This window comes from Leptosomus discolor, chromosome 1 (assembly GCF_034619465.1).
Source record: "Leptosomus discolor isolate bLepDis1 chromosome 1, bLepDis1.hap2, whole genome shotgun sequence".
Taxonomy (NCBI): domain Eukaryota; kingdom Metazoa; phylum Chordata; class Aves; order Leptosomiformes; family Leptosomidae; genus Leptosomus; species Leptosomus discolor.
The window spans coordinates 164050758-164069903 of NC_141391.1; the positions used below are offsets into that span (position 1 = coordinate 164050758).

Below are 19146 nucleotides of genomic sequence, written 5' to 3' on the forward strand. Positions count from 1 at the left end.
GGGAGCTGGCAGGGGGATGTGGGCAGGCAGGGGACAGGAAAGGGAGCAGAGAGGACCTAGGGCACCATCTGGTGGCTTCACTCACTGCCTTCCCTAAATCCCTGTCTCACAGGGTCACAGTATTGCATGGCCAAGGTCTGAAGAAACACCAGCCCTTTCCAAGAGACAGCCCAGCAGGAGGAAGAGACCCCTGCCCTTGGCCCAGACTCACAAAGCCTTAGGGCACTGCTGGGTGGGTCAGTGCAGTAATAACTGTAACTGCCAGAGCAGTAATAACTATTTCACTTGGATGCTGTTCAGTCAAGCACCTTCCTTGATAAAGAACCAGCTCTAGCTGGGTCATTAGAGGTCATTTACAGTAGTGACACCCCTGAGAAGGAAAGAGTAGAAGACAGAAGCAATGAAGGAGAACACCTTGAACTACACCTTGGACATACATTTCATTGTCATTATCCACCATGACAAGGTGTTTCTTATCTACAGATAAAGACAAAATATAGTTGGCGTGTTTCATACGACAGAACAGTACCCATGCAAGAGTTTTTCCTCTGCAGAAAAGGATGAAACCAACAAACTAATGAACGACTGGGTTTTGCCTTCTCAAATTAGGATTTGCTGTAAAGCATTGTGAAGGAGTTGTTTCAAAGGGACTAGATGACCTCAGTGTCACCAACACCCTTTGCAGCAATGCCAGCTAAGACAACACATTGAGGATGATCATGGTGAGAGGCTGCATCTCTCAGGACCAAAGGCTCACACCTGATGGATCCCAGTGCTAACACGGCACCTCCTTTAGAAGGTGGCAGGCACCACATTTCCACCTCGCACCACTGTTTACTTTGATAATGGGTCTCCACTTCCCTGAAGTCCTGTCAATACAAAAGGAAATTCAACACCTGTGAATCAAAGGTTATACCCCCATAACCTGAAAGCATGCTCTGTGCATAACAGCACCATGCTGGGGGAACCAAGTGGAGCTGAGGCCCTTAGGGACACAGGTTTTAAGAGGAATCCATTCTCAACATTCATTTTAAAGCAAGACGTGAAGAGTGAACACAAGCCAGTCATCACTCTTCACCTTTGTGGAGCCAATCCTTCATTTCTCTTTTTTTTTTTTTCCCCAATCGCTCAACAGTTTAAAAATTAACTCCTTTCTTCTTGCTAGTAATGCTTATTTTCTGCATCTGTTCTCATGGGCCATAGAGCCAGCTAAGACAAAAAGATCAAATGACTGCCTTTTTCCTGAGCAAATCTCTACTACAAAGTAGCTATACCAATATTATATAAATTTTATTTCCCAGTCCCTCCTACCTGTGCCTGAAGGCATTTCCTCATACCTCCTTGGAAAGCTCCGTACCTTTTTAAAACATCCCTGCTCTCACAGCCTTCTCCTTTATACCTTTCTCTCTCACACACTCTGATGCCACTGCAGCTGCCCATGGCACACAATGCTAAAGAAGTGATATTAGCTTGTGGCTATGTAGCTTCAAACTTCCTCTTTCTCATGCAGCAGCCTTTTACCCTTGCAGGGCCAATCCAAAACCCACTGAAATCAACACAGCGACTCCCCCCAACTTTGGCAAGCTTTGGCGCACGTCCCAAATCCCCAGACTTGCCAGTGTTTCTTGGAAATTGTTACTTTTTCACTTAGTTGATCAGAACCTGGTCTCATTCTTCCAGTACTTTAGCACTGGCTGTTCTAGAATAGCCTTTTTATTTAAAATACCATTCTTCCTCTCATGTTTCATTTTAGACAGCTGCAGCTACTTAATATATAGAATTGTTGAGGCATAAATGTAAGAAACACACTATTTAAAAGGTAACAGAAAGACAAGACAAATCAAGTCACTGCAAAGTGAGATCCTTGCCAGGAAAGTTCCAGTGGCACCCAGTATTTTTAGCGTTTATAGAATTTAAAAAGCAAAACACAAAAACTAAGCAGCAAAAACTTTTGAAAGTTTTCACTTTTCATCTAATCCACCAGCTTCTGCTGAATATTTTATTGCCATACCACAGCATATTTATAATCCATCTCATCGTTTCTTCAAATTTGTTAAGGACAGGAATTGTTATATCTGTACAATCCTCTGTACATTCTTTTGTGAACACAAATGTTTTCTGGTCGTATTAGTAAACACTACAATTGTTGACTTCAAAAATGTTTATCTGTAGTTGTTGCGATCACTTAACAAATGGAAAATGGGTCTAACAAGCCATGCTGTCTATTCATTGCTCTTTCCGAAATTAATTCCTCAACACTGGGAAGAGAAAAAACATTTTCCTGTGGTTAAAGAAGGTCCAAATTGCATGTTTGAAATCTCTTCTAATAAAAAGAGCAAAGCAATAAGCGGATTATCTCTTTAAACATAGTATAGGAAGGCTGGAGACCCCGGAGACATTTCCCATAGCCTCTATCTCTGATGCATAGCAACATTATCTTCAACTAGAGAGCGTCCTATGACCCTGGAGCTCAATTTTAATTTGATCTTCTTCTTTAAAGAGGTTTCTATGATTCCTCTCAAGTTATGCTGCATATTCTTATTTTGGGTTGGTTTTGCTTGGTTGTTATTTTGTTGTTGTTTTTTAATCTGAGATAAAACAGCCTTAGCTTTTTGATCCACTGGTTTGATCGTGTTATATGGATATTTAATGTAACCTCTTCCCTATCAGAACTAGAATATACATCAGCACAAACGGCAGGCAAGTTCCAGCTGACGGGAGAGAGAAGAGCTTGAATAGAAAATTCACCTCTAGGGCCTTCCTCCTCCCTCCAGTCTTTCTAAGTTTCAGAACTGGTCTACCTGGCCAAATAACGTATGGGGGCGGGGGTAAAGGAGCCTTATACCCTTTTGGGGAAATACTGGCAAACAGCTGCAACAAAGGCAAACCTATCAGTTTTGGTGGGGCAGAGGTACCACGCCTGCTCCCCCAGAGGCTCAAAACCCCAAGTGATAATAATGCCCATTGCCAAGAAGAACAGGAAACTGGGGAGCTTCGCTTGAACTTCTCTGGGCTGCAACCTAGCCCCAGACCCATTTAGCTTACGCAGCCCCAGCAAGGAGTTTCCTCGGGTTCCCAGCTCCTTGTTCCTCTTCCTTATTCTGAAAGGGCCCTGCCACTGAGCCATGTCGCCAGGCAGGGATATTTTCTCTGTTTTCCTTTTCTCCATCTTGATCTCTGTCCATGCATCCAGTCCTCACCGTATACTGCTGATATTGCTGAAGGGAAAGCATTTACTCGGAGACACTCGGAGGCACTGATTTGAGTCGACTGAGTATGGTCACAGCAGGCATCTGTGACTACTTGATGGGATTAGCAGATTATGAGAAAGCATGTTTCACTGTGGGGTTCCTGAGAAAGGAAAAATGCGCAGGTGGATACTTGGATCTTGGTTAAACTATGCATGGAGGCCTGACGGCCATGTCAGGAAAGCCGTAGGCACAGGATCAGATGGACTGCTGCAGGTCAGGACTGGAAGATCAAGCCAGCAACCAGGGAGGTCTCTGGATTGTCCGATCATTTACAAAGGATTGAGATTTAAGTATTTCAGCCAGGCCAGGTGAGAGAAACTTGCATAGATCCCATCTGCACCATTTCTAAGAGTGAGTGCTTGACAAAAGCAGCTTTTCTTTTGCATCAAACGGCTTTGCTGCAAAACAGCTTTGCTGCATCAATGCAGACGGAGCCCCGGTGGGATCTGAGCAGCTGCATTCTGTTGTTAATGAAGGGCAGTTTAGAAGGGCCCGGGGGTTCACAAGTCCCTTGTGTTTGTGCCCTGGAGCCGCTGTGGATCTCGGCAGAGAACTGGGGATGTAAGAGAGTAGCTCTGCTGCACAGAAAGGTGTCTGGTCCACATAGGGTCAGATTTTCCCTGTTAGATATTCTCATACAATGTATCAGAGGATTCTTCTAGAGTTGCTTGCTTCTTAGGCGTCTGCAGAATGATGAAAAGGATAAAAAAGAAATAGAGGAGAATTATTCAAAATATGATGAATTAATTCTTAATAAGCAGACGCTGACATTTGTTCTGTTAGAAATGGCTATAAGTGATCCGCTGAAATGGAAGCCACCACAGTGAGAAATGTTGCTCCACCAGAGACGAACGTGACTAATCCAGCCCAAGGGATAAAGATGCCTCCTTTACTTGTTGCTCTTCCCCCAAAAAGCTGTCAGACAGGGAGGGGAGGGAAAATTGGACTTGGTAAAAAAATAAATCACTTTGGATTCTGTGAAGGAGGAATTCCCTGACCTCCTCAATCCTGTTTCTTCAACAGTTGAGTCTATTCCACACGACCGTTCCTTGTGTAGACAAGGTGCTGACAGACTGATATTTTAAGCGCTGCGTGGCACAGGCCTGCTGTAAGCAAGGTTACACAGCAAGTAGCTGAAATGCCACCGGGTGAATGAAGCCCTACCTACACTAGCATTTTCTCTGTTGCCACCAGCAAAGGGAAACATTTTACAGCAGTGCTGAGTGCAGGCACCTCCAAAGCATGCAGGATTAACCCCTTGCTACCCAAGCTGGCTGACGGTCCAGCACGACAGCATGCAAATATTCTTGTTTCAGGGGATCTCTGCCCTGCTTCCCTTTACAGCTCCCCCTCTGCCCTCAGCACCCTGCAGCAAGGGCTGGCCTGGAGAGTCAGCCACAGCTCAGCAATCCCGGCTCCCACTCAAGGGCCAAACCCACTGGCTCACAAGTCTCCATCTTAGGGAAAACACCCTGTTACATTCTGGCACAGCCAGCTGGAGGATGAGCATCCCAGGTGGTCACAGCCCAGGATGACTGAGAGGGAAGCTGATCAAGGTACTTGCAACAGTAGTGGAACGCACTGGGGTATAAGACAGCCTACATAAAACAATCCACCCTTCCCCTCAATAGTCTGATACCTGCCACTGCCTTTGCTGCCACCAGCCACTGTGGTGTCACCCACAGCAGTAACTGCAGGAGGCCAGTGGCCTCCAGACCAGACCACATGGCAAGTAGCTCTGACACAGAGGAGGCCGCTTGATTTTAGACCACCTTTTCCTAAAAGGTGCAAGATGTGAAAATGCCTCTGACACTGGAAAATACTGTCCTTCATGAAACAGAGGGATGGTGCCAACTGAAGCTGGCACCATGCTCCGCACTGCATAGGCAACCTGGGGAACTCTCCCCAACAGGATGCCAATGGGAATAAGCAGGAGACATTTTTGAGGAACATTTTCGAATGTTAGAAGAGTGAATATATTTTTTAAGCAGATAAGAGGTCTGGAGGGGGAAAGAACTACAAAGTTCTGAGGACGGGAAGGAAATACTCCCTGGGGTGCCTGATGCAAGTTTTGTCCCTATGAAACAGCTGATGCCTGCCAAAGGCAGGGTAGAGGGTTGTGTGGGCCTCTGGGCTGCTTCGTGTGGCTCCCAAAACTGATCTGCACCTGCATATTCCAAGTTGCAGCTACTTTCACTGTGAGTGGATTTAGTTCCTTGTCTCTAACTCCTAACTCCCAGCCCAGCAAGAAGATCTGAGCCCAAATTTTACCCACACTGCCTTTTCCCGAGCCCTAGAGCTGACAGGGACTGTATCAGTCCATCCTCTCTTCAGACCATCTTAGCTTCTGCTACCATGAAATGGATCTCAGGTGCTTAATGCTGGTGATAACAAAGCTGTGTCCAGAGTCTGCCCCCGGTGCATAGATTCCTCTACCCCAGAGGACTTCTCAGCTGCCTAAATAATCTAAAAGGGCAATAGAGGGGACCAGCATCTGGCCAACTCTCCATGAACGTCCATTCTGTTCAGAGGGAGCAGCGATGCCAAACCCCTCAATTCCTTTCAGCGTACGTCATACAGCAAAGCATCTGCATGAAACTGGGACTGCCAGAACTGGTAGAGCTGCAGGAGCAAGGGTTCAGCCGGAAGAGGGAAGAGAGGCTACACGTGCAGCCCAGCTGGCGAGTGGATGCCACATCCCGTTTTCCCCTTTTGGTGGGACTGGAGACAGACTTACTTCCCCTTTAAGGCCGTGGCGACTCTGTGGGTTTTATTTCCCCATGTGCCCAAGGGAACTCTCCAAGAACAGGGCCCCAGCCCTTACCTTCCCTGGAGGACTCTTTCTGGGTGATGGGTTGTTTGTGTTGTTCTCGAGGATGGAATAGACATCAACTTGCTGCAAATCCAGGCACTGCACAGGGAAGAGAGAAAAGAGCAGGGGTCAAATAAATTACAACTATTTGCCCACCAGATTGTTCCCCATCTCGTGCCTGACATTTTTAGGAACACCTGCCATCTCCAAAATTTTGAAGTTCCTGACCTGAACTTGGCCAAAACCAAATTCCTTTTTCCCTGAAATCTTTACAGTGCAGCTGCATCATCTTTCTTTTTCAGTCTTACAGAGACGGCCTTTGATGTTACCTACCCTGTGTAAGGCAATGGAGAACAGTGCCAATGCTCCTACCTCCCTCCATTCCAAATTGTCCCAGAATGCAGGATAAAGACCTCACTGCCACATGAAAGGATATTGTGCACCATGGGGACCACAGGTAACCGGCAGTGCTCTGTGGTCCCCAAGACTGTTTAGATGCCTGACACCCACAAGCACTTCCTCATGGTTATTCTGGGCACACAAGGGTGAGAAGAGAGGTGAGGCTGAGGTCCTGGAGCACAGGGGCTGTCGAAAATGGGAAACCCTACATTGGGCATGATTTCTATTTATTTTCTGTTTGTTTGTTTATTTTTTTCAAGCCAGAACTCTCTTCTTAGAGTGAGCAAGGAATAATAATAAAAATCAATACACTCCCAGGCCCTCAAACATATCTGTGGTCCCACACAGCTACGCAGAGAAACACACACACGCCCTACATGCATGTGCACCCACGGGTCCCCCAGGTAATCGTGTCACAGGAGATGCGTGTCAGTTTGAGTGATGTTCCAGATCTGCCTGAAGGATCAAACATAACAATCAGGAGGACTTTTCCATGTGTGTTTCAAGGATGACAGCAGGTTGCCAAGGTGGCTGTTTCTCTGGCAACAGGAAGATGGGAGGAGCTCCGGCCGCAAGAGGGGCAGATGGTATTAGTGGAGACACTGTAAAGGCAGCGAGGCGCCCTGTAACACAGCAAGGAGGATGAGCAAAACATGGAGTCTTGATTCTGGGGCTGCCAATCACCTGAACCCCCATCATTTCATCCGGAGTCGCAAATGCTCAGCATCTTCAGGGATCGTGGCCAGCAGGACGGTGGTTTGAACAGGACCAGACAATAGAGGAGCAGCATTTGGGAGCAGGGCTTGGAACAAACAGGCACTTAGACAGGAGGGGTCCACAGTGAATGGAGTGCCACACAGCTCTCCCATTCCCACTCCTCCTCTGGGAACAGTCAAATTATTTCACCTGTCTGCTTCCTGCTCCCAACAACCCACTTGCCTACACAGACATTCCCAACTATTCACATGTGCACATGCGCACACAGAAAATCCCATTTCCCCATCCTCATTTTCAATTCTCTTTGTGATTCTTGCAGTGAGGACCTCATCCTGCATGCTAGCTCCCTGCAGCCTGGCTCCACGTCCCCTTGGCAGGACAGGCAGCCTCTGCCACTGCTCTAGTCTGAAGCCACTCACAAGCAGGAAGGATCCTTTTGGTGTTTAGCCTCCAAAAAAGATTTCCCTTTCTCCACAAGCCCTCTTCCCATGGAGGCTGTTGAAAATGCTGGTCCTTTGGTGGCCAGTTGGAAAGCTGGTGTCTCCAACCGCCATTTGCAAATTAATTACTTTTCCTTGGCCACTGACCACCTGCTACTGTCACAGCAGAGGCACACGGGCCTCTCTCCTCCCTGCTGGCAGATGCCTTCCCATCCCCAAGCAGCCTCCTTGTCTCCCTCGCACCAGGAAAAGCTCCTGCGCTCTGGAACTCGCCTGTGCCACAGGAGCTATGTTTGCTGCTCAGAAAAGCTTGTTTGAAGTCTAAAGCGGATGAAGTGAGTCCCCTGGATTGTTCTTTCCAAACTGCTCGTTAAACTAGGCAGCTAAGCTGGAAGACAGAGGAATAGGTTTGGGTGTGGGCAGTGCAGTCAGGTAGAGCTGCTCTGGGGCTGCAGGAGGACAAAGAGGTCAAGGAACACCTGGCAGTGCAGTGGGAACAAAGTGGGTGCCCAGGTGCCCCCTTATTACTGGGGCTTTTTGCTACCTGCTGCTTTTCATTGCATACACCCACCCCCAGGGACCCCTGGGGCACCTGGAAGAGCCAGTGGGAAAGGCATTTGCTCCTAGGGATGTTCAGCAGGATTGCTTTGCAGAAAGTGTGCTAGGACCCTTCCCATGCCAGGGGTGAGCCTTGCTGCCGTGCAGGATAACACAGACCATTTAATGACCTCCACCAGCCAGTTCCAAGCCCTTACTTTGATGTCCAATGCTGCCTCCTGTTGTTCCTGATCGCAGCTCCAGGCCTGCAAGGACACTGTGGTTTCCTGATCCGATATTTTTCCAGACTGACCTCCTGCTTTCCCCCACAGATAGCACATCTGGCCTCCTGTCCCATCCCCTAATCTCTGACCTCCTTCTTTATCTCATCACTTGGAGTTACTTCTCACTTGTCCTTCCCTTTTCCTTGCCTGAGCTTACCACAATGCTGACCACAGATTTCTGCCCTCCCCATGAATTAAACACTGTGCTCAACATCCGATTTAACACCAATGGGTTTTCACAGTGCATCTAATTTCAAATGCATTTTGCAGGGCTGGGTTTACACCACGCAGAGTCCCAACAAAATTTAGGAGCGGGGCACCAGAGTCATCTTTCAAAGGAAATAATATTTGTTGACTTTCCCCTCACCCGCCCTGAGGGCCCATCCAACGCAGGGTCTCCATCCCAGGGCGCTCTCGCCCTCTCTCCCACATTAACTTCCTCATTACACCTCGCAGGCCCATGCTCCCCCCCCCTCGGCCCTTCACCTCGCAGCCCTGCTCTCACCGTGTGCCGTGTCTGCGGCAGGAGCTGCCGCTTCATGCCTGAACGAGTCACCCCGCAGCAGCTGCTCCATGATAAAGTAACCTCCAGTGGGCGGGCTCGTACCCCCAGCACCCCAGAGATGGTCTGAGGCTGCTTGCAGCTCTGCCAAAGAGGGCTGAGCCACCTACCCTGCACACTGGGCTGGCTAACAGCCCTGTGCAGCTGGCGTGTGCTTAATGGGCTTCAGGGGAAGGCTGCCTGGGCCAGGTCCATAGGGCCACTGCGGGCGCAGGGTCCCAGTCAGCTCTGGGACTGCCTGTGCCTAAGGCTGGCTCTGCTGGCTTGCTGTATTAGCCTTAGTGGGGCCTCCTGAACAGAGCAACATGATGAAACATGTAATTAAGATGGAGCTAAGGATGCATGACGAGGCCGACTGAGCGAGAAATGGATTTGATTTTTTTTTTGTCTCCTTGCAGAAATCATCCACTTCAGCAGGAAACTACCCATTCGGATTTTTATAAGCCTGAATTAAAAGGAAATCAGTTGGTACAAATGAAAAGGTTGATAACCTGCAACCTCCTTTACCCAAAGCATTGCCTTTGCCCAGAATAAACATACAATACTTAGTGCTTTCTTTTAAACCTCTACTTCAAAAATTAAAAGGCCACAAAATGGTGCCCCCACCACCTGCAAAGTGAGAATGGGAAGGGGGCAGGCGCATCCTCTTGTTCAGATCTGCCCCTTATCAGGTCTCCTGCCTCCTTGGCAGAGCTTCGCTCCTCTCTGTAGTACATTCTCCAGAGCTTTGCTTTGTTTAGTTTAAATGATTAATGCAGCAGAGCTTACAGGTTTTCCTCGGAGAGACTTTTCCATCCCTTATAGACTTTACAGTCAGAAAGGTTTCCTAATATTCAGGAAACATCCTTCTCTACTCACTTTCATTTTATTCCTCCTTGTTTGTCCCACAGATCACAGGAAAAAAAAAATCCCCTCCTTCTCAGTGGAGCAGCATTCCCATGGGAGCAAAGGGAGAAAAAGGAACCCATTTTAAATGGAGCTGGATGGGTTGTAAATGGGATTAGGGGTCATGGTTACTTGAGGTAGCTGAGGTCCGAGCCTGACATTTCAGGAGAGCCACTCCAATCCTATTACTATGAGGCTGTGGCTACTGGGCTTGAGGAGTGGGAGCAGTCAGTGTTCCCCAGTCTGGGGAATGGAAAAGGAGATCCTATGCAATGAAAAGAGAAATGCTCGAAAAAAGAGACTCCCTTCACTTCCTTCCTGCCCTTTTCCCCCTGAAAGCTAGTCAGCCTGCTCAGGACTGCAGTGGTCTGTGACACTGACACTGCTGAAGGTGTTATAGCAGGAGCTCTAAACAGCTGAGGTTGTTGGGGGGAGCACTTCTCTCTTGCCCCTTTCCTTATCCATCGTTCTTCAGCTGGGAAGGGCACGTCCTTGAGACACTATACAGTACAAAGTACGGCTGAGATCCCCTCTTCCTTCCTGACTTCTAGAGACCCTTCTACTCCTACCACCAGGAACCCTCTCTGGCCCCACACTTGCTGCTCTGTGCTGCCATGCTGCTGGCAGAGGGGAAGGTGCTGCCGCCCAGCAGGGCATGGTGCAAGTCTTTGGCACTGGGGAGGCCACGAGCGGGACCAGGATGGAGACCTGCAGCATGCACAGTCCTGAGAGGAGCTAAGCAAGGCACAGCACAGGAGCAAAGTCACCAGGACCAGGCTTGTACGCAGGCATTGCTTGCGTTTCACATCCTAATATTGGTGGTGTCTGTACCGTGGCAGGGCAGGAAAAGGAAGGGTTGTACCATGATGCAAGGAAAGGTTGTACCATGATGTGGACAGAAGGGATGGAGGGCGATTCTGGTACTCACATCATAGACAGGAGGCGGTGGCGGTGGGCTGGCTGAAGGGGGCTGCGTTTTCACATTCTCTCTCAGGATATTTATCTGGTTCCTTCTAGGGCACAACACCTGCTCAGGACAAAACACCAAATGATACATTTGGAGAAAACACCATCTCCTCAAAGATGAAGTGAGCACCAATGCCATGTCAAAGCCAGCTGCTCACACACACCCCTCGAGCGCTTCCACGGCAAAGAGTGCTGTCACTCTCTGCACACGGTAGGCTGGTCCCTTTCCTCACCACAGGATAGAATGGAGGAGTCTGACGACTTACAGTGGAGCAGTGGAAAGGAGAACTGGACTCTCTACGTACACAAAAATCACTTCTACCACCGAAAGTTAGCTGGACAGAGGGTGTAAGTATTTAACAGCCCACAACAATGCTGTAGGACACGGAGTAAAGCAGGGCCCTGTTCAGAGTGTGCAGGGGAATTTCAAAGAGGCAAAATGCAGTGACTTTTGTCAGGATTTGGCCAGGAAGCCTTTGCTAATATGCAGAGTCTAGAGAAGAGCACCAGACGACCATTAATGATGACATATAGTCAGTGATACACTAACGTGCAAGTCCAGCATGGAATTGAAGGAAGAAGGTCGCTTCCTCTGAAATGTTTCTTGCATCAGATGAGTTCTCTTTGAACACGTTCCATTCATGCACAGATAAGGGTTAGCCCTGCTCAGCAAGGAAGAGAGGAGGCAGAAAAGGCAGAAGGCTTTGCTAAGTATCTCTGTTCTAATTCAGAAAGAAGTGGGATGATTATATTCACATCACATGAAAACGATGAACTGCTTTCCAGTCCATTAGTAACTAAGGAGGATGCTAAATAGCTTCTCTTAAAGATAAACATTTTTAAACCAGCAGGTCTGAGCAAGCTGTGGTGAGAAAGATGGGCTGTGTTCTGCAGGAGGGCAAATGTAATGACTGCACGATCTCTTTGGGCCCCAAGGAGAGCCCATAGGTCTGAGAGTTGCTGGCCCACCTCAAAACCTACAGATGCCAATCTGCAAGTCGTGACAGTGCCTCCCTCCTCATCCCCATGGAGACGCTGTTGAGGCAAGCAGAGGTGGGGGCCTGTCTCCAGCCTAGTCACTCTGCTGCTTACACTCCTTCCCCCTCTATCAGACTGCCTGCAAGGTGAGTCTCACGAGATTAGCAGGTCTGCGAACTGCTGCCATTCTTTTTTCAACTTCATGATCTCTGACTGTGTGTGCTGAAGCCTGATGCTCCTTGGAGTCGTAGGACTGTACCAGCAGCACAGCCCCCACATAAAAATGCATGCAGAGAGTCTGCTGTCGTGGCAGAGAGCAGCTTGAAAGAGTAAGTATGGGGCATACTCCACCTAGAAAACAACAATCCCTAAATTCCATTCTAAAAGACAATTTTTTTTTTTTTTTAAGCTAGCCTTGAGATGTCTGGAAGAATGCAGAAGATGCTATTTGAATGCCTGAGGGCGGCTGTACTAGGAGCAGTAGGTTTCCCCCGAACAACAGGGATTTCAGTGTCAGGACTCCAGAGTTTTTTCCACAGGGCCCCTGGCTCATCCAGATCTTTCAGCCCTACTTTTCTTTTCCTCCTTTTTACATCCTTTCTTCCCCACTCCTGGTTTCCCCTTCACCCTGAGCTACTCATCCCAGCTTCCACTGCCTTATCCAGCTGGTCCCAACCTGTGCCACTAGTTTGCTCACCCAAGAGGCCCTGTCAGTCCAGTCTGAACACCCTCCTCCAAGCTCCAGTGCTTCCTCGCTCTGGATTCCAGCCTGAGTTTCCCTCCAGATGTTCTTTCTTCACAGAATCACTGCTGTTAGAAGGTGTCTCTGGACATTGTCTAGTCCAATCCCCCTCTGCTCAAAGCAGAGTCAACTAAGCAGGTTGCTCCTCAAGTCCTTGTCTCTCTCTTTTTTTTTTCAGTTAGTTGGGACTTCCACACAGGTTTCCTTGGGATTCTTGTCCTTACCTTCCCCTCTCACTCTGTCTCTTAATGTTTTCTCTGCCAAACACATGCCCAAGGCTCTGGTCCCCAACCTTTCCACACTGCACATTGTTTTCTTCTATGGTGCCTGAGCCATGGCTCAGGAACACAGTCGCACAGTCTCCTTGCAATCAGGTTGTACCCTTGAACCAGAGTAGCCCCCATCTTGAAAGAGGATTAGAAACAGGTCAAGTCCTGCCCCCTCCTGCCAACAGGGCTACAACAGACTTGCTTGGGTGCACAGGACATTACCTGTCTGACTGGCACCATGTAGAAAGGCAGCCTCACAGGGGCTCCTTTAGACAACTGAGCTGCTACGTGGACAAGAGCCACAACTATGCATGCACAAACCGCAATTTTGAAAAAACCCATCACAAGGCTACAACTCCTTGAATGTTCTCAGGGCCAGCACACTGCTAGTGTGACTTCTTGCACTGTGTCAGATCCTTGCTCTAAAGCAGAGCATGTCGAAGTCAAAATGATTGCCAGAATTTATTTAATGGACAAATCAATGACTCCTTTTTTCTTTCCTGTAATCTTTTTTTCTTAGAAAGACTGAACTTAAAAAAAGAAAATAAACCTGAGGCAGACACCCAGCATGGAAAATTTCAGCACGGGCACTTCCAATCCAGCCAAGTTTGAAGCAAATGAACTAAATTCCTAGAATGGGTCATGTCAAGTATTGCTTTTTATTTGGTTATAACTTGCCTTTCTTTTCCGCAGAAGCAGAGCTGTTGCAGTGATGCTTAATGCAGCAAGAAGAACAGTAAAGGTAACGAGGACTTCCCACCCATAACAGGTCTCTTTGTACCCTGTATCTGTAAGAAAGAAGGCAAAAGGTTCACAGTGTGAGTGGAAGCTACAATCCTGCTGCATTTTTAACACTGGAAAGAGCCCTAAGAGAACTAAAATACAGAAGCAGTGCAGAATACAGTGGCACAGATGCACGCACCCTTCAAGACCCAGTCTGACTGAACAGAGAGGAGGGTGCAGCTGAAGAGTCACGCAAAAGAGACAGGATATAAGCAGCTGAACTTCATGTAGGTTAGAGGGAGGTGACGTAACTATGAGAGCCAAGAAAGGTGGTAGGTAGAGGCTGGCAAAGGTCTTTAGTGGTAGGGGCAGAAAGACAGATGGTGGAAAGCCCACAGGCCACACAAACTAGCAGGGTGGGTATTGCAGGCAACCTCTGACCAGTGTAGCAAAGCCATTTCGTCACAGCTCTTTGCATTTACACTTTCTAAGAAGTTTTTCATATCCAGCGTTCAGTAACACAAATCCAGTCAGTCAGCAGCATGCACGTTCTTATCACTTCTCTGTAACACTTCTCTTACCTTGGCATGAAGCTCTCCCTTGCTTTCCAGCCTGTGCATTAATGGAACAGCTGACTCCTTGTACCACATGGAAAAGGGGGAGGGATTACAGTGAGCCCCTAATGTGTTTGTGAGTCCCTAACGGTGAGCACCTAACCTGTACATCTGGTCACAGCGAGCACCCAACCACTGACCTTGTGTTTAGCCATCTCTGTCACACTGCTAAAGGCCAAACCGCATTGTGTCCTGAACACTTACACCTAAAAGCACCCTCTGACCCAGTGCCCAGCCTCCCTGGTTAGACTCTAACTTTAAACCTGCTGTTTCCAGGAGGCTGTGGCAGGGCAGATAAAAATTACGGCATCTTCATGGCCCTTTGTGTGCATTGGGAACAGTAGCACAGGTCACCTGTGTAAAGTTCATGCAACTCTGATGGCATTAAGTATTGGGCATAAAGTATTCTTCCCACCTGACTTCATAGCGTGTTTGGGTAGAGGAAAAGAAAAGCAAAGATCATCTTTTCATAGCCAGACACAGCTGATTTTTAACCGCCTGCCCTTCCTTTATGGTTGTTCACTTACCTCTAGCAAGGACAAACACTCCCTTTCCCATTTTCTGGATGTCATTCCATTTGACCTCGCAGTAGTATGTGCCAGTAGAAGAGGTGCTTTTAAGTGGCATGATTGTGTGGTTGAAAGTTATGGCAGCAGTCATATTCTCTTTTCCAAGAGGGATGGCTACATTCTGGATCTTACTATCGATGGATATTTTCTGGTTCAGTGAATTAATCCAGTAATAGAAGACTGAAAACGTGGTGTATTTCGGCATGTAAGGGAAGATGACTTTACAGGGGATGGATATTCCTTCCTTGAGCAATGCAACCTGGATTGGAGGTTCCTGCTGTACATCAAAAACTCCCCCTGTAATGAATGGTAATAATTGTTAGCACTCACCTAGCATCACTTTAAGTCAGGAGAGGACTGCTGCCCCAAAGACAGGATAACACAGTGAAAATAGCTGCATGTCAGGAAGCGTGCCCACAGCGTGCAGTGTTGGCCCTTGTCAGAAATTGAGTGATTCAGAGCACGTGCCCTGTGTGATCTGCCACAGCTCTTAGGTAATTGCCGCGTGATTTGTGAGAGCCTGTTGCATTCACAGGCTTCCCCTTTTCCCTTGTGAGCTCCTCTGTACAACACCAGACAGACAGGAAATGAAGCTGGAAGTGAACTGACTCTGCAGTGGTGTGAGACTGTATTTACAGCGGATGAATAGAAAGCGATTTTCCAAGACAAACACTAGCCGGACATCTCCTGAACCTCCAGAGGTACAAGCCTCTGCTTGGGCATCTACGTGTGGCCATGTGATGACTCTGCGCCAGTGAAGGTGCTGAACGCAAGCAGGTGTTCCCAGTGGGACTGCGTATTTCTGAAGCACAAGTGAGGAAGGAAATTGCATATTGTGTACAGGGGCCAGCACCGGCACCATGAGAAATAAGACACAGCTTAATCACTCCAAGCTTTTGCTGCTGTAAATGGGCAGCAAAGTGCAAGACTCGATGCTAGATACGGGAACTATCTGCAGAAGACTGCAGATCTAAAGTATCTATACGTGACAGTATCTTAGGCAGAGAGATGGGAGATTGTGCCCTTCATGTGCTTCCTCCTTACACAGAAAGGGCTGTTGAAAGTGATCTATCACTGCAATTCAGTAGACAATGATGTCGGGAGTTACAAGAGAGGATGAATAAGCACAGATGGGGAACCACACCATAGTTCACTCCCTGTTTTGTTTAATAAAAAATATAAAAAAAATAGCTAAGCGTGAGCCATAGGCTAGTAAGGAGCCTGGGGTACAGGACCTCTTTGTCTTTCCAGCCAAATCTGGGTTTAATATCAGGCAGTCTCTGGATCTATTTGTTTGGCAGGTGACGTAACACCACATATAAAGCAACTTAAGGGGTGTCCCATGCAAACCACTGCTGTCTTTAAAAAAAAGGGAACCAGAACTAACATGCAAGTCTTCTTACAAAATGAAGGATTCTTTCAGCCATGAAAATAGAAGGGAAAAAAAAAGCAGAGAGAGAAAGTAGGGAATGGGCGGGCTTTTCCATTCATGCTTTTGATGGGGTTCCCTGGCGTTCTGCATCTACAAACAGGCTCAAAACAAGGCGTTAAAACTGTCCCAGAGCGCAGCCAGGCTCGCTTTCCTGTCATCATGCACTAACGCTGCATCGCAACAGCAGCATCACCTCTGCACAGCGGGACTCGGCATCGGAAAAGGCAACTCAGACTTAGGGCTGCTGAAGGCTGAGCGCTGAGGAAGTGTTGTGGGGGCAAGAATGGAGGAAGGGCACGGCCACTGCCCAGAAAGAACTGTTGGGAAGCAACGTCCGTTAATAAAAATCCTCTACAGGTGACATAGCTGGGGACAATAGCCTGAGAGTAAGGAATAGCTTAGGTTACATCACTAGAAAAAAGGTTCTTAGCTGTAAAAGCAACCGAGATACAGTACAGTCCTAAGGGATGTGCTCATGCATTGTGAGTGCACGATCCTGTGTACACTAGATACAGTATTATGGAAAGACAGTAACAGAAAATCCTGCAGACACTGTGGTAGTGATAACCCGAGCGGTCTCTTCTGGATCTTATTTTCTAAAATAATTCATCATTCATCATCTTTCTCCTCATCTCTACCCAGCAGAACACACAAGAATATAGTTTCCATACGAGACATGGCTAAGCACTGTTATAACAAAACAGAGGAGAGATTCATCTTCTTGCAGTATCCCAGGAGCCATTAGCTTGAGAAGAACATGCCAGGGAAAAAGCCAAACCATTTTATTTAGGTTATCTAACCCTTCTCCCATGTTCCTCCTTTCTTGAGGATTCTCTCTCTCAGCTTTGAAATGCTTAAAAGACAGAAATAGCAGCAGCGTGCAAATTCCTAGAGGGGATCTCTGGAAATTAGCAAAAGATAGCAGCTGGAAATGCCCTAATATGAACAAACGTGAGAGTAAACAAATAGAATTAAAAAATGGTTTTTTTACCTCCGTACTGAAGCAACCAAGGAAACAGGAAGATGACTCTTAGATTAGAGGCCATGATGGGGGTCAAAGGCTGTAAGAAAGCAACCAGACATGAAGATCCAAAAGGCAAAAGAGGTGGGGTTTCGCCAGGTATTTCCACGCCCGAGCAGCTGGTTGACCCCTTCCCGTTTACAAAGGGACAGGTGGGATGGACACACACGGCTTTTGGCAGGCTGTTCCTGGCAGATGCAGGCTCTTCTGCTTTTTGGTCAGACTCCTCCCCGCACTGGGGTTCGTTTCTCTGTACTATTACGATGGTGTTACACATACCAGCGGGTGTCCAAAGATTAGACCATAAGCTCTTTAAAATAAGACTATAAGCTTTGTCTCCCGATGACCATAAAATATCACATGCATTTAAAGCAAACTTTGTCACCTGCCACAGTGACTGAAGACCCATGTTGGAATACGGAAAAAAATGTGCTTTGACTGATGTAGATCAAGGCCATCCGAGGTGAATGTGGTCAAATTCAGGGAAGGATTCAACTGATGCTGGAGTGATGGACAAGCTTAAAAGTGGCACAGTAGGATTTTTACCATAATTTTGCAAGGCTTTGTTTACACAGTTGTTTTGGAACAGCTATTCCTCATTATCTCACTGCATACACCGTCCAGGTTTTGGGATGAGGGACCTTACTTCAAATTATCTTAATCAAGTACTTTGCTCACATAGGGAAGCTACTAAGCAGTGCCACAAGGTGTGGGCTCAGGGCAGGGTAGCACCATCAAACTCCTTTATGTGAACACTCAAGTGTGGGATCACAAGGTTTTGCCTTCCACACGGAAAACAAGTACCCACAGCAGCAGTCAGTACAGAGGGACGGCTCCGCTGCACTCCTGACTGCACAAAACTTCCCTCCACAGCCAACTCCTCCACTAGGTCACTTCGAAGGAAGGCACTCGTATTCCAGAAGTGAGAACAACCAGACAGTGAATTCGCCCCTAACAGCTGGGATGTTTCAGATCCACACGATGCTGGCTCTAAATCAGCTTCATGATGCAGGCAAGCCTTAAGAAATCTATTGTAAGGAAATCTAAGGAGAGCCCTTTGAAGAAGAAAACCCTCTTTTTGTGGGAGGATCCTGCTGCCTATACTCATGAAGAGTCTTTGATTTCAACAAAAGCTTGTTTTTAGCTAAGACATCTGCAATGCAACAGCTGAGCAGTGTTTGACTCAAAAAACCCCTGATGTCTGAGAGGTCTTCACTTCTCTCTAGGCAGCTTCCTCCTTTCACACTTCTTGTGAGACATTTGCACTGTCCACAACAAAGCACTTTGCTGCAATTTCCTGGGTGCCTGCTCACACGGGGTGCTGCGCTGTGGAGATGGGTGGGGATGGCCGTGTGGGGAAAGACCTCAGAAGGCAGATGAGCCTGTGAATCTGCACATCGTCAAAATCACTCTCTATCGGTCGCTTTATCCCTCCAGAGTTTGTAGGAGCAATGTTTGCTCCAAAGCAACCTTTAGTTTACAGCATTTTTCCTCCCCTTCAGCCTGGGACAGGTCCTCAGGAGGAAGGGGTCTTGACACAGGGGAGCGGCGTGCACCTGCGGCCGCTGCAGTCCCCTGAGCCCAGGGACGGCTCCGGCACCTTGCTGAGAGCCCTGACAGATGGGGAGAAGAGCAAGTGGCTTTGTGTGGCTCTGCAAGGCTGGTGCAGCAGCTGCACTCCTCCAGGGAAGGTTTAGCTCAGATTAGCCAAAACCAACTGCTCTCCCCAAGACATGCTGACGCGAGCTGCGCGGTGCTGGTCTCAGCTGGAAGTCGCTCCTCGCAGGTCTTAACGCTGAGCAGCAAGGACAATCAAGAGCGGTAACAAGACACTTGGGGCCCACTTGGTATTTCAGATAGGTAGGCACAGAGCAGGCAGCTGTGGGTCTGGAGGGCTGCGGGGTCACAACAGTGCTCAGGCAGCATTTCTCAGGCCTGAATGGCA

General features: G+C 47.9%; 1 protein-coding gene across 2 annotated transcripts; it reads right to left on the reverse strand.

The window, feature by feature from the left end:
- Positions 1-3796: 3796 nt before the first annotated feature.
- Positions 3797-17348, reverse strand: NFAM1 (NFAT activating protein with ITAM motif 1). Of its 2 annotated transcripts, none has more exons than XM_009959679.2 (6): positions 17172-17348; positions 14707-15045; positions 13521-13630; positions 10816-10914; positions 6076-6162; positions 3797-3934 (listed from the first exon to the last, which is right to left on the reverse strand). In XM_009959679.2, exons 1-6 carry the CDS (start codon positions 17224-17226, stop codon positions 3875-3877), a joined length of 750 nt encoding a protein of 249 aa, XP_009957981.1. In that variant the 5' UTR covers positions 17227-17348; the 3' UTR covers positions 3797-3874. The 2 variants fall into 2 exon arrangements, with proteins under 2 accessions (XP_009957981.1, XP_086325891.1); XM_086469765.1 differs by having other exon boundaries at positions 13521-13624; positions 17172-17323.
- Between the last annotated feature and the right edge of the window lie 1798 nt (positions 17349-19146).

Coding starts and splice junctions, on each gene's coding strand:
- NFAM1 (XM_009959679.2), bottom strand. CDS start 17,226: ATGGCCTCTAATCTAAGAGTCATCTTCCTGTTTCCTTGGTTGCTTCAG. Junction 15,046..17,171: donor TTGGTTGCTTCAGTACGGAG/GTAAAAAAACCA, acceptor CATTCATTACAG/GGGGAGTTTTTGATGTACAG. Junction 6,163..10,815: donor CACCGCCTCCTGTCTATGAT/GTGAGTACCAGA, acceptor TTCCCTGTGCAG/TGCCTGGATTTGCAGCAAGT.